Source organism: Orbicella faveolata, unplaced genomic scaffold, assembly GCF_042242905.1.
Source record: "Orbicella faveolata isolate gen_17 unplaced genomic scaffold, um_ofav_v1 contig_25, whole genome shotgun sequence".
Taxonomy (NCBI): domain Eukaryota; kingdom Metazoa; phylum Cnidaria; class Anthozoa; order Scleractinia; family Merulinidae; genus Orbicella; species Orbicella faveolata.
This window is the reverse complement of record NW_028301553.1, coordinates 3,289,315-3,304,286: the sequence shown is the minus strand read 5'-3', so window position 1 is coordinate 3,304,286 and position 14,972 is coordinate 3,289,315. Positions and strand designations below refer to the sequence as shown.

Genomic DNA, 14,972 nt, shown 5'->3' with positions numbered 1-14,972 from the left:
AGCAAAATACATTGTTGCAAGTTGAGGCAACATGTTGCGCAAAGTAGACTCGAGTTCTACTTTCTGCAACAAATTTTAGTTTTGCTGCTCGTATTACCACTGAAGCTACAACTTGTCTCGCAACAAATTTGAATTCAACGCTTGTGATTGGCTGTCGCAAAGCGCGGCAAATAAAATGAAAACAAACAAGGCGGACGGTGAAGGCGAGCCTGAATTCTAAGTAGACCAGTAACTCTCGGAAAGTCGTAACTTTGTCCTTTACAAAGACCTCGAGGGCTATCATAGTCTTTGGGACACCTCGTTTGTCCCTTCAAAACAAGCAGGAAAAAAGGCAAAAGGCTTGGAAGAACTGTCGCAAAAATACAACTTTTCGCCTAGCTACCTGAAACGACACTGAGCTTCATACTGAGAGAACTTCGCTGGCACGGAAAATTAAGAAGAAAATGACGGCCAGAAGTCGAAGTGGAACTTCGTCGAAATGCTAAATTATATTAAAGAAGGCGCCATCTTTATTTATACACGATTAAGCAATTGTACCTATAGAATTCTGCAGACTTGCAACACTGTATTTTGCTGCGAGACAAGTTGGTCACAAACGTGGTAATACGCGCAACAATGTGTTTCAACTTGCAAAGCAACAATGTTGCGAGACAAGTTGAAGGAAAATGTTGCTCGTATTACCGGACCTTAACACAGCGTAAATCTAAGAGTTTGTTATGAGAATGTGGTGAACGATCGTTTACACAGGGACGGCGGGAGGCTTTAGCCCCCCAATTTCGAGCAAAAAAATGCATAAGATAATTAAAAACCCATCTGAAACGTAAAAAAGCAATTAAGAGCTCGCTTGTAAGCCCCACAATTCAAAATACACTCCGCAATCCCTGTTATAGCAGTTCGAAATATGGAAAGGAAACACACTAAGAAAGTCGTACTTCTACTCTGTCAGTGTGTGCTACTCGTGTTTCTGTGGTGTTTTGCGTCTATCAGATAGTGAAACTAAAACTCGCTGGAATTTTATTGTAACGGTTAAGGTCGTAAGGTTACTCCAAACCTTCACTGGTGTCCTTCAGCCCGGGTCCTTGAGACTAAAATTCGTCCGAGGGTTACTCCCTACAATGACCTATAAAGGGAGGCTCAGCCTGCATAAAAGGGGCACCTTTTTTAGGCCTCAGGTATATAGAAGGGTAGGGATTTCACAAGTTGAGACATATGAAAGGGTAGGTTAGTTATTTTAAAGGGCTTTTCATTAAAATATTTCGAACAGACGCACCTTATGGCTGTATCATTTCATTTATTAGGTGACTACATGAAAATGACAAGAAGACTAAATTTGCAGACTAAATCTACCTAAATATGGAGTCAGAAAACCTCTGTTTTCTACATATTTGGCCGAATTTACGTGGAGATATATGTATATTTGAATGATGTAAAGAAAATCTATGTGACCAATTAACGACCCAAAACAAAGGCACAGGCCAATGAACACATTAGGGCGAGAGATCCGAGGAAATCTTTGTCAACTGTTTTTGAAATTTTATAATATAAATAAATAACTAAAATTAGAAAATTTGCGATTTGTAAGTTTTGTAGTAGACTTGCTACAAGTGGACCTCATGATTTTCAGGGTAGAATAGCAAGTGGAGCGAAGCGAGCTGCGACTTTTAGGCCGCGAGGCGGGTAGTAAATAAACAAGACGAAGGACTTTTCTGCAAGTCTAGTTTTGTAGGTCTTTCAATTTTAATTACGAAGCCCTATTAGATATAAAATGCTGTCTTTTAGTTTCACATTTAAAGAACGAAGAATATACATGTATATATTTTCATGCTAGCGCACACTCTTTGTTGGTTTTGTTTGCCGTGATATTATACTCGCACTGTTTTTTTTGTTTTTGATAAACGTAGTGTTTTCAGTCTGCTTTGAATTTGTTGACAATAGACCTCTTTCGACTGGGCGGTTTGTTGGCCCATTTCAGACCATGTGATGATTCTCTTGAGAATTCTTCCTTTCAAATTTTCAAATAGTCATGTGTATATGAATAAATAATTTTTAGATGGATAAAAGAACAATTCTTCAGAGAATATCACGTGGTCTGTAATGGGACAACAAGCCGCCCAAGTGAAAAAGGTCTATTATGTATGATAAGTATGTGTTATGTCCGCCAAGAGACTGGGCTTAAAATTAACGACCACGGGACTGCAGGACTGCGGGAGCATGCTTCTCACAATATTAATCAACTGCGGGACTGCGGGAGCAGAACATTAATGTCACGCAATCGTGGCCGGGTATTCTGAAGTTTAGTCTTCCTTTCAAATTCAACTCAGCATTTCGCATTTTCATCCGCAAGCTTTAAGCTCCTTGTTTCGTAATTTCCATTGGAAAAGTGCACATTTTCATGAGCCACCACACGGCCGGATTCCTCTGGACTACAAACCTTTACCTGCCTTTAGATCCTTATTTTAAAGTTAAATCGTTCCTCTAGCTCTCGAAAGCCGCTTGAGACTACTCGGAACTGAAAGCTTAGCTGAAGTCCAGTTTGTGATTGACAGCTGTTGAACAATTCTAACAAGGGTTGTGATTAATTTAAATATTCTATGAAACTTGAGAGTCTACAGAAACTACAGGGAAAAACACTCGACAACGTCTCGTGTTTTCCCCTACACTTCTTTCGTGCTCTACCGCTTCCTGCGTACTTTACAACAGAACAGAACACAGTCGAGACTTCTTTATTTGTTAATTATAACATTATCCACAGTCTGCCGAGGTGAAACTAATTCAAGTCACTTATGTCACTAAGTCACTTATGTCAGTCTTTCTCAATAAGTCTTGATAGCTTTTGTTCACGTTTTTTGCAATCAACATCTTCATTCCAATACGTCTTGAACATATCAGAATAAACTTTGGGTTTAAGGCATTCATCGTGCAGCGCATCGCAAACATCACAAGCTGGAAAACTGTCGATGCTCTTTGAAGCAAATTTCTGTTTCCAAGAAAAGTATTCGTTGTATGCAGTGTCATTTTTATCAAGGTACAGTAGGTATTCTGCCAAAGCTTTCACAGATGGAAAGTCTTGCACGCTGATAAACGAGCCTGGTGGAACCACATCAGCACTGTAATAATCTTTGGCAAGTACAACAGGCACTGAATTCCTACTTAGCGCTGTCCAGAATTTCTCGGTGATATAATCAGTACAAACTCCATTTTCAAACGCCAGAGTAAATTTGTAAGGGTTGAAAATGTCGTCACAGTTGCTTGATTTCAAACACTGGTTGTCTTGCCCATAAATATATGAACAATCGCCATAAATGTCAACATTGATGTAGTTCAGAAGCTTTTTGACATACTCTTCTCGAATAGTGCCACAGTGTGAAACAGCCCACAACACAAACTTAGTTTTGTTTGCTGCGAAGTTAATAGAAGTGCTTGGATTTTCAGCAGGTGGCAATCGAACGTAACTTCCATAAGGGAAATGAAAATCTGAGTCCGTTTTGAAAGTTATCGTCCAGTTAAAAAAGCCATGCGGTATCACGATATCGTCGAGAGGCTCGTTTTGAACGCTTTCGTGGCTTAGGAATGCCGTTCGTTGACTCGGACACCGATATTTGTGAATTTGTTGAAGTTCCTTGTGGCTAACGAATCGTGGCATATCTGAAGCGTGAAAAATAATCAGATCACTCTTTCCTATATCGTAAACGTTGTAGGTAATTTTACATTTCTTCTCTGGGCAGTTGGCGTGAGACAGATCGAGCTCTGTAGAAGCGAAATCTGGCCACGGTTTTCGTCCAAACCATGGAGTGTAAAACAAAATGATCCTTGTTCCGTTGCTATCAAAATGGCATCTGTTTGCCATCCGTTTAGTTTCGGTAGCGTTTCGACAAATCCAAGGCTGTAAATGTGGAAAATTTTCTTCAGATTGGAACATGTTGATGGAGTACAGTAGTAAGAGAAGAATTAAGCCAACCAAAATTGCGAGTATTCTCCGATTCATGACACTTGTCATATCTGATATATTAGCTCGCGGCACAGGCGACTACACACCGACTAGAGGATGTAGTTGTGATAAGTCCGGCTGCTCCGCGTGGTATTCAATGTATTAAAGCTTTAAGCTTGAGTTGATGTACGACGAGTTGATATCGTGAGCATAGTACATGTATAGCAGCTTATTTTGCAGCCTTACATGTATGATGATACCTGAAAAAGCGACAAACCATTTTGATCCACCTCACCTGAAGAAAACACAGCTCGTGATGGGCTCTGATGCCTCTGGACAATAGCTATGACTTCAGTTTGTATGCCGTTGTAAAGTGTTCTCTAAAATTTAACCGTTGAATGTGTTGTGAGAATCAAAAAAAGTCCGCGACTGTGCAGGCTTTGTTTCCTTGCTTGAGTCCCTGGATGTACTGAGAATGCGAAATCGATTTCTGTTTTGGTTTCGCCTGAAACCTGAACATTAAAATGCAAAGCACGCTATACATGTAAATCAAGTCCAGCGGCAGGGAGCAGACAATCTTGTTGAGTTGGATGAGAGTAAATAAAAGAATGAGAAGAATGAAATAGTTCACCCTTGTCTTACATGTCAACCATTATGTCAACAAGAGAAATTTTTTCAACAGCGCGAAAAGGTCTAGGTACGATTTTTTAGCGCTACTGTTTTTATCCCGCAGCAGTGAACAACAACCGTGCAACAGCACGTGTAAACTTGCCACAAGTCTATCTTTTCTTTATCCTTGATCTTTGACTTATTTATCTCGAGCGACGAAGCCCAATCGGGCATGTACTAAAACCCGAAACAACGAAACGAAACGACCGAAACCAGCGAAACGAAACCACCGAAACAAGCGAAACGACCGAAACGAGTAAAATCGTAAATAAATAAAAAAAGTTTAAAAAAAGTCTTGATCTCTAGCACGTTACTATGGCAGCCGGATCTCGTACCCAGATCCTGCTCTTAAGCCACACGTGTGACATCGTGACATCACAAACCTGAAAGGTGGATGAAGCAAGCGTGTCGAGCAAGAAGACATCGAGAAAATGGTGGGTATTTTCACATTCTGTATGGTATTCTAGCTAAAACAAGAAATCTAATTTCAAAGAAAGGTTTTCTGGTCGTATCGTGGATTCTTAGACGGTGGCGAATCGAATGGTCTTTTCGAGAATGACTTTGCAGCATTCCTGGTGCGAACCAGGACTTTCTTTAATATATATCTCTGAGGAAAAACGAGGGCGACTTGACAGACTTTAATCATATTAACGTCAGGCCTTCGTGACTCCTGCATTCCTCAAAGTAATTTCTTATTAGGCTCTCAGCTTCACGGATACTCTTGAGATTGTGTTTCCGTACATCCTGGGCTCGGCGTTGTCGATTTGCCACCGCCTAAGAATCCAAGATACAACCAGAAAACCTTTCTTTGAAATTACATTTCTTGTTTAGTTAGAATTCCATTCAAAATGTGAAAAATACTCACCTTTTTCTCGATGTCTCCGTGGTCGTCGTTGACACCCTTGCGCTCATACATCTTTCAGGTTTGAGATGTAACTATGTCACACACGTGGATATGGGTACTAGATCAGGCTGCCATAGTAACGTGCCAGAGATCAAGGCTGGTTTTTTTTCAACTTTTTCATTTATTTACTTATTATTTTACTTTGTTTCGGTGGTTTCGTTTCGTTGTTTCGGGTTTTAGTACATGCCATAGCAATATTATATTTTTGAAAGATAACAACTTATGACCTTCGTTTGTGTCATCTCTATTTTCTTTTCAATTTATCCCAGGTACTGAACAGCAATTGCTGGGTTTTTCGTTTCATTTTCAGAGGAAAAACTGAGCTTCAACTTAACCTCGACTGTCAAATATTTTAGTGCTGCTGTCATGGCTCAGTGCTCACGTCATGTTTTTGGCGGCAATTCTCACGGCCCAAACGATTTCAGATTTCTTTTATCTTAAAGCTATAAGAGTTGTATTTTTTAATGGCTACTTATTTGCTGAGAAAATTAGACATAATTGTTTTTATGCTTGATTTTATTGACGGATAGGCTCACATTGTTACAAATAAAATTTTTCATAATTTATTTACTATAAGTAGCCAGTGCGCCAAGGACGACTAGACGGCGAATTTCGCCGGTCGCCGGAGCTTACGGAGAACTCTGGCAAAGCACAAAAGAAGCTAGATTTTCTCTCAGCTGACCTCTCGCAATAACTCTGATCTTATCCTTCTTTTAATTGTGCTGTCCAAATTTCTTCCGTTCATATCATCACTGGATGATTCCATTAGTATTCAATAGTAGCAATGTATTTGATTGTCATGTTAATAAAATGTACCTTTAAAAATTAATAACAAGTTAATAGTTTATACAAAAGCATAAATCAATTAATGTGACTTAAAGCTCTATTCAAGTAACTGGTAAATTCCTTATTCTGCTGGTATAATGCTGATGGAAAAAGAGGGCTAATTCTGCCTGAAATTCTGCTAAGCAAAACACCTAAAAGGCACATGACAAGCATTCCTGTATGGTATACAAGACAGGTTTGTGATTGTTATAAAAGTCTTAATTTTTTATTCTGATTAATGTTATTGTAGCATAGATCTAAGGTTACGTTGTCTTGGAAAACCAGGAAATCTAAAGGTTGGTGGACAAATTAATTTTGTTAAGTACTGCTTTTGTATGTTAATATTACCTGCACAGTCGCTAAACAAGAAAAGAAAGTGAAATTGTTGTGTAGATAATAAATTGATACATTGTCCAACATGTAGACTAGTGGGAAAAGTAATATTGATAATATTTGTGTGTACACTAGTCTTACTTTTGCACCAGTTCTATAATAACAAAAATTTTGCAAAAGTGCAAGGGAATCAAATAATTAGATTTTAATGTCACCTCTTTAGGGTGGCTTATGTGCTTTCTGACTCAAGACACTGCTAAAAAATATTAGTGAGAATATCTATTTTTTTTTTCAGTTTTCCACTTTTTTTTATTGTAACCTTGTGAGGTTCAAAAACAAAAAGAAATTACATATTCTTAATACAGTGTGTAACACCTAACATTAGTAACATCAATTATTTTATGTGCCCTGATATTATAATGAAATTAAATAAAGATAAGACTGAATACTATAAATTAAGTTTCTAATATGAATTTTACATACGGCTGCCATCTAGCCTGAAAGTCAAGTTCTGTGTTGTTTTTCATGGCAATATATTTCTCAGTTCTAAATTTCATTTTGACAAGTGAGTGAGAAAATCTAAACTCTGTCAACTGTGGCCTTGTAAGATTTCAACACTGTTATTGTCCAGCAAACCTCTGTAATCTCTATAAGGTGGGAAGAGGTAGAATTCAATCAACAACTATATACATTGACTTTTTTTATCAAACTGGAGACAATATTTAATTAAATTTTAATTTGTCTCAATTTGACTTTTTTTTTACTACTTGTTCTACTATTTTTCAGCTGTTTAGGGAATGGCTTCCCTTTGTTTATCCTTCCAAGGACTATTTATCAAGAGACGTTCTTCCAACAGTAACCCACAATACTGCAATTTTTTTGTTGCTGTTTGGTGTCATCTTGAAGCTGCTTAAGTAACACCTAGACCATCAATTGAATTTCCATTTACAAACTCTATATAACTTTTAAAGGTAACTTATTTATTTGGAAAAGTGTTCTTAACTTGATCCATTTTTTTGTGTTCTTAATATTTTTGCTGGCTTCTGTCAACCCTCATCAAAACTACAATTTAAGAGGTTCATTATTGCTAGCACTTCAAGCCTGTGAGCTGTTGTTTTATTGATTTTGAATTAATGGTGCATAAGCACAGGGGGCTCGGTCTCCTCTTGTTAACAGCATTGCTGTCCAAAGTGGAGTGCCCGTGACTCCAAGAAAAGCCTCTTGTGGTAGAATGTTCACACAAAAAAGATCAGATTAAGAAAACTTTTAAAAATTTTTTAGACTGGTTGCACTCCTGAAAGTAGTATTTCCAGTCATTTATTAGGTTGAAACAATAATATTGCAATATACTAAGAGTAGAATATGAGAGGGAGAGCGTTTTGAAATGCCTTAGACCAAGAGCAAATTATTGATTGAGATGGATTCCAGAAAAAGGGCTCCAACGCGGAAGATCAAAGGAAATTCAGAGGACCACAAGATGACAAGAAGCTGGCCTTTTTTATTGTAAAATTGTCCAGATTTTCCTGCATTCTTCTGGGCTGGTTTCTGAGGGTCGACTCACCAGTATTTTCTAAAGTGGCAGAGTAGGTAATGAATTTATCATTACTTAATTTTTCCAAGCCAACAGAAACATAAAAAAAAAACCAGTGTGGTAACCATTAAAGATAGGAAGAACAAATGGGAGAAGAAACAGGTTGGATAAGATCCACGAAGACAAGTGAGGCAGATAACCGACAAAGAACTAAAAAAATCCAACTAATATGACTTTTTTAAGTTCTCAAACTTGTTCAAGAAATTTATTATCCATACCCACGCAACCCATGGAGTGCCATTGTAAATTCCAAGGGAACGGGGTCTCAAAAAACAAAAATTATTGAAGAAAGTGTGAAGCTGAACTGAAAATTTATAGAAGGGGGAGGGGCAGTGTTCAAACTGTGGGGAGGGTATGTATATTTTTTGGAGTTTGTAGATATGAGATTCAGTTGCAAAAATTGAGATTGTAGGTAGTTTTGTTGTAACTATTTAAAGCAGATGGTTTTCTAAAGTGTTTTGTGTTATGTAAAGTTGTGTCATATAATAGAGCAGTTTTCACTTGAGTGTCACATTATTCATATTTGGCTAACCCTAACCCTTAGTGACTGGTTTGAAGAACTTGCCCCATCCCTTCACCAGTCGGAAGTTAACCCAAAACAGGTTCCTTCGTGCCAGTTGCACATGTTTGCTTCAAATAATTTTTGATTGGTTCACAGGATTGTTCGGGTGCTCTGTGACTGGCCAGACATGATAACATTGGTTTTGATTTTTCGACACTCAATTGAAAAGTGCTTTAAACTGTAATAGAAGCTCTGCTGTGACAGTATGCATAATCAAATAAGCGGTTGTTGTAAAAATATGTTAGGAAATATTATTCAAAAGCTAACAAGTAAGTCACGCTATATTTAGAGGGCTATGACAGCCATGGTACACTTATAACTTGCATTGCATTCCTAAATAGTCACAGACTACATATACACACACTAAATTGTATAATTAAGTTAATTAGTGATTTATTAGGTGATTGAGTTCATTACCATAGTTACTAGGTAATTATAGGTCAGTTATGTAACTGGAAAAATGTGTAAGTTGAAATTAATTAGAATATGCACAATGTAACGTAGAGACACATGATAATTATGAATACTGTAAAATGTCGATTATAAGTCTCATCACTTGCATGCCCTCTAGTTACTGCACCATCACTCTGCTAGCAGAAGAATATTCCGGTTAAGCCTCTCCTTGAATTTGAGCCCTACTTAGGTAACTTTCCTATACTTTCTTGCAAACATCCTCACAGAACAATTTACTTCAGCTAGAAACATGCATGATTGCAGATAAAGAATTTTAATCACAGTGGTTTTCCTACAATATAGGCCTCATCACAGTCTTAAAATATTTTCTTTGTCAGCATATTTCCAAAACGTGTTTTTGCCTTTTATAAGCTCCTGCGTTCACCAGATATAAGCTCCCCAGTAGTAGTTATAAGCCTATGCAGCACCCCCATACATAGTTTAAAGTTGTATAAGTTCAGGGCTTATAACTGGCATTTTATTGTAATACTTTTAAAATACTGCATGATATATTTATATACACTAGAATCTTTAACATCTAATGTTAATTATTACATGTTTGCGTAACTGTAACTGAATTATATTTTAAAAAAAGGCAAGTTCAAATTTATAGTGTGAATACTAGCCACGGTTAATGGGTTACAAAACATGGAATTGTACTGAGGTACAGTAGATAGGAAAATAAGAGTGATAAGGTAATTCATTTATAATAAATGGCCGGGTCTGAAATAAATAGACTAAAGCAATTTTTCACAATAAATTTCTGGTAAATTTCGTACTAATTTTATAATCAAGCGCAATAAATTTTGTGTGGAAAGAAATGAAAATAAATTTTTAGCTAAATATGGTAATGTTCACATAATGGTTAGCAGGGATATTTTAAATACCTTCTTGTAGCACCAGTGTTTACATTTAGAAGTAGGTAAAAATGATAAAGTAGTATTTCATAATAAATTTACATGCAAAAAACAAAACTCTCATTTCTGGGCTGAATTTAATTAATTAGTGAACATAGGCCAATGACTGTCAGATATCATGAATGCCGTTCTCTGGTTGGCTACGCTACTCACTATCTATTCTGTTGTAGATAGTGAGTAACGTAGCAATCTGCGCTTGTTAACAAACTGGCGGCTGCATTGCGTTTTCAAAGTGTCTATGTGTCTGTGGAGGCTACTACAGTCGAACCTCCTGTCAGTGACCACCCAAAATGTCAAGCATAGGTGGTCGCGTACGGGAGGTCTCGCTTAAGAAAAATTAGACCATATTGGGTCAAATTTTTTCTCATTAGCATATGGTAACTGCAGAGACTTGCCCACGTTTTAACTGTTTCATTCATGCGAAAAGTCAATTTCGAGAAAAAAATCAGCCTGTACTTCCCATTGAGAAATTTCCGTCTCTTGTACCACCCAGGAATGTAATATGGTTACAACACCTCATTATCCAATTTAGCTCTGAAAGTGGTCGCTTACAAGAGGTTCTAAATATAGTCAATAAGAAAACTTAGACCATTAGATTTGACTTGGAAACTTGGTATTTTGGAACCCTGGTCGCGCTGAGGAGAGGTGGTCGCTTAAGAGAGATGGTGGTCGCAACTGGAAGCTACTGGAGGTTCGACTGTAGTAGATTTATTTTAAAACAAAAAGGGAAAAACACTCGACAACGTCTCGTGTTTTCCCCTACACTTCTTTCGTGCTCTACCGCATCCTGCGTACTTTAGAACAGAACAGAGCACAGTCGAGACTTCTTTATTTGTTAATTATAACGTTATCCGCAGTCTGCCGAGGTGAAACTCATTCACTTAAGTCACTTCTATCAGTCTTTCTCAATAAGTCTTGATAGCGTTTGTTCACGTTTTTTGCAATCAACATCTTCATTCCAAAACGTCTTGAACATATCAGAAACTTTGGGTTTAAGGCATTCATCGTGCAGCGCATCGCAAACATCACAAACTAGAAAACTGTCGATGCTCTTTGAAGCAAATTTCTGTTTCCAAGAAAAGTATTCGTTGTATGCAGTGTCATTCTTATCAAGGTACAGCAGGTATTCTCCCAAAGCTTTCACGGATGGAAAGTCTTGCACACTAATAAACGAGCCTGGTGGAACCACATCAGCACTGTAATAATCTTTGGCAAGTACAACAGGCACTGAATTCCTACTTAGCGCTGTCCAGAATTTCTCGGTGATATAATCAGTACAAACTCCATTTTCAAACGCCAGAGTAAATTTGTAAGGTTTGAAAACACCATCACAGTTTCTTGATCTCGGACACTGGTTGTCTTGTCCATAGATACGTGAACATCCACCATAAATATCAACACTGATGTAGTTCAGAAGCTTTTTGACATACTTCTCTCGAATAGTGCCGCAGTGTGAAACAGCCCACATCACAAATTTGCTCTTGCTTGCTGCGTAATCAATTAATGTCGGTAGATTTTCAGCCGATGACAATCGAACGTAACTTCCATAGGGGATATGAAAATCTGAGTCCGTTTTGAAAGTCATCGTCCAGTTAAAAAAGCCATCCGGTATAACAATATTGTCTAGAGGATAAGACTGAGGACTTTCACCGGAAAGAAAGGCCGTTCGTTGACTCGGACGCCGATAGTTGTGAATTTGTTGAAGTTCTTTGGGACTGACGAATCGTTGCATATCTGGAGCGTGAAAAATAATCAGATCACTCTTTCCTATATCGTGAACATTGTAGGTAATGTTACATTTCTTCTCTGGGCAGTTGGCGTGAGACAGATCGAAACCATCTGGCCACGGTTTTCTTCCAAACCATGGAGTGTAAAACAGAATGATCCTTGTTCCGTTGCTATCAAAATGACATCTGTTTGGCATCCGTTTAGTTTCGGTAGCGTTTCGAGCAATCCAAGGCTGTAAATGTGGAAAATTTTCTTCAGATTGGAACATTTTGATGGAGTACAGTAGTAAGAGAAGAATTAAGCCAACCAAAATTGCGAGTATTCTCCAATTCATGATACTTGTCATATCTGAAATATTAGCTCGCGATACAGGCGACTACACACCGACTAGAGGATGTAGTTGTGATAAGTCCGGCTGCTCCGCGTGGTATTCAATGTATTAAAGCTTTAAGCTTGAGTTGATGTACGACGAGTTGATATCGTGAGCATAGTACATGTATACTAGCTTATTTTGCAGCCTTACATGTATGATGATACCTGAAAAAGCGACAAACCATTTTGGTCCACCTCACCTGAAGAAAACACAGCTCGTGATGGGCTCTGATGCCTCTGAACAATAGCTATGACTTCAGTTTGTATGCCGTTGTAAAGTGTTCTCTAAAATTTAACCGTTGAATGTGTTGTGAGAATCAAAAAAAGTCCCCGACTGTGCAGGCTTTGTTTCCTTGCTTGAGTCCCTGGATGTACTGAGAATGCGAAATCGATTTCTGTTTTGGTTTCGCCTGAAACCTGAACATTAAAATGCAAAGCACGCTATACATGTAAATCGAGTACAGGGGCGGGGGAGAACACTCTGCGACGCCTGGCACTTTTTGTGTATCTGAATCATCCAACAAAAAATGACGTCACATCCGGTAAAAAAGAGCGCTGAGTGGCAAAATCAAATTTGAACATGGCATAATCGTTCTCTCAGTAAGTAAAATGGCAATATTTTGCAATCGGCCGGATATTTTTAACGTTTTATTTGGCCACGATAAACAAAATTTTGTCTTCTTCCTCGTCATATCAGTTTGTTTGAAGGACAGGTTAATTATTTATTCAAAAACACGCTGTTTTGAAGGCGTGGTTTTTACGAAATGTCGCCCTTTCTTCCTCGCTGAATTCCACAGAAGTCATCGTTTGTGTGGAAATAATGAATTCTAGGTAAGTTGCACTCAATTCAAATATCCTATTCTCTTAGGTAGGCATCACATTAAGAAATATGCACTATGACAGGTTTCTATACATGGGGGAACCTTATTAACAGAAGCGCAGTTTTTAAAATTTACTGTTGCCAAACACTCGAGAGTACTTGAGTGCTGTTAATCGTATCACTGCAATAATAGACCCACACACATAACGCGCTTTGCAGAACTTTCTTGCCGATCGACACTAACACAAACTCATGTGTTTGCTCATGACTCAAACTGATGCCATAAAATATGTTACGATTGGTTAAGAACCTTGAACAAGATATGTTTTCCCTCAGCAATCCCTTAATTGATAAACGCTTTGTTACAGGCAGGCCGTGAACCCCTTAACGGCGAATAAGTAATTTGGACATGTCGTGGTTTTTTCTCATTGATAATCAAATTTATTTTTCCCTTTCAACAGTGTTAAACGTCAGCAACGCTAAGTTCCAATACCCCCCCCCCCCTCCACTGAGGTCAAGCATGCACCTTTTAGTTCTTCAAACCCTCTCATTTACCCTGTTTGCAGACCAAGTTCCTTATCTATTAATCCCTGTCACATTGGCAACCCATTTTAAAGGGTTACTAAAAAATTGTGCATTATATTTCAGTGTGCTTTCTCTATGTAATCTTACATCAAGATATTCCTAAGGGAATGAGAGAACACTAGCAATACTGACAATTTTCAGTAATTCATGCATCACTCTTTCAATATGCCATCTAAACAAATTGTTCGTAAACAGTAGTGAAATTTAATGCCCCTACATCCAGCCATAAAATGAAGTCTGGGAACAGGCAATACCAACAGTGACACTGCCAGGCTGGTGAATTTTACAAGCTAATGAACTCATGTCTAACAATGATGAGTGATGATGAAGCATGGTGCAGTGAAACTGAAGAATCAGACTGAGTGACACTGATAGAGTCAGTGTCGTGAGAGTGATGCCAGTGTCTGTGAACTTGGGCCAGATCAGCAAAGTAAAAGGTTTTGTACTAGAAATTGACAGAGAGCAACAAGTTTGTGCTTCATCACTACTTACAGTACTTGTCAAGAGTTCCTGACTTGTGTATGTGGGAAGGCTCTCTGTAATGACCTATATGGGGAGGCTCAGCTCAAGATGAGTACCTTTTTCAGGCTTCAGGTATAAAATGATATGGATTTCACAAGTTGAGGTGTATGAAAGGGTAGGAAAATCTGTCATTTAGGGATTCCATTCTTCTGGTTCTAAAATGTTGTTGAAAAGCTTTCATTTACTCTCCTCAGCCAGAATGAAGAGATTCTATAATATTGTTTATTAACTTCTTTCCAAGGGAATAGAAAAGGGATGCAGTATTTTTAAACAGGTTTTTTAAAGGGGCACATTTACCCTTTTTGCAATGTAAGGTTGACACATTAAAAGAGGTGCCATTTCTATCAAAATGGTACAAATGTATAAACAAAAGGGTAAGGGGTAATGGACCTTGAGATAAGGCCTTTCCATTTAAAACTTTGTAGAATACCCCTTTCTCTCCCCCCTGCCAGCTTGTGTAACAAAGATGTTCAAATTGTTTTGTGAAAAAAGCAATTACTACAAAAACAAAACAGTGCCAAGAGATTAAGTGATTGTCAATGCAAGTTTCCATTTGTATTTTGAATTAAAATGGGTATAACGTACATTATCCTCAAGTATACTTTGCAGCTTCGAATTCACAGAGAGGCCAAAACTGATAATGAAAACATATGTTTTAACACTTAAAATTCTATTTTTGCCCCTTCCCTTGTACCTTGTGATCTTTGGAGGGAAATTCTGAAAAGGTCCCCACCCCCCCAACCCCCTCCCCCCTCAAAAAATT

At 38.0% G+C, this 14,972-nt stretch overlaps 2 protein-coding genes across 2 annotated transcripts; both read right to left on the bottom strand.

Annotated features, from left to right (window-relative positions):
• Positions 1–1,702: 1,702 nt before the first annotated feature.
• Positions 1,703–4,870, bottom strand: LOC149108598 (core alpha-(1,3)-fucosyltransferase-like). Its single transcript, XM_089293935.1, has one exon. It carries the CDS (start codon positions 3,995–3,997, stop codon positions 2,804–2,806), a length of 1,194 nt encoding a protein of 397 aa, XP_089150061.1. The 5' UTR covers positions 3,998–4,870; the 3' UTR covers positions 1,703–2,803.
• Positions 4,871–9,523: 4,653 nt separating this feature from the next.
• Positions 9,524–14,959, bottom strand: LOC149108597 (core alpha-(1,3)-fucosyltransferase-like). The gene has a single exon (XM_089293938.1). It carries the CDS (start codon positions 12,254–12,256, stop codon positions 11,078–11,080), a length of 1,179 nt encoding a protein of 392 aa, XP_089150064.1. The 5' UTR covers positions 12,257–14,959; the 3' UTR covers positions 9,524–11,077.
• Between the last annotated feature and the right edge of the window lie 13 nt (positions 14,960–14,972).

Excerpts from the sequence above, each read along its gene's own strand:
- LOC149108597 (XM_089293938.1), bottom strand. The coding sequence starts at position 12,256 with ATGACAAGTATCATGAATTGGAGAATACTCGCAATTTTGGTTGGCTTA.
- LOC149108598 (XM_089293935.1), bottom strand. The coding sequence starts at position 3,997 with ATGACAAGTGTCATGAATCGGAGAATACTCGCAATTTTGGTTGGCTTA.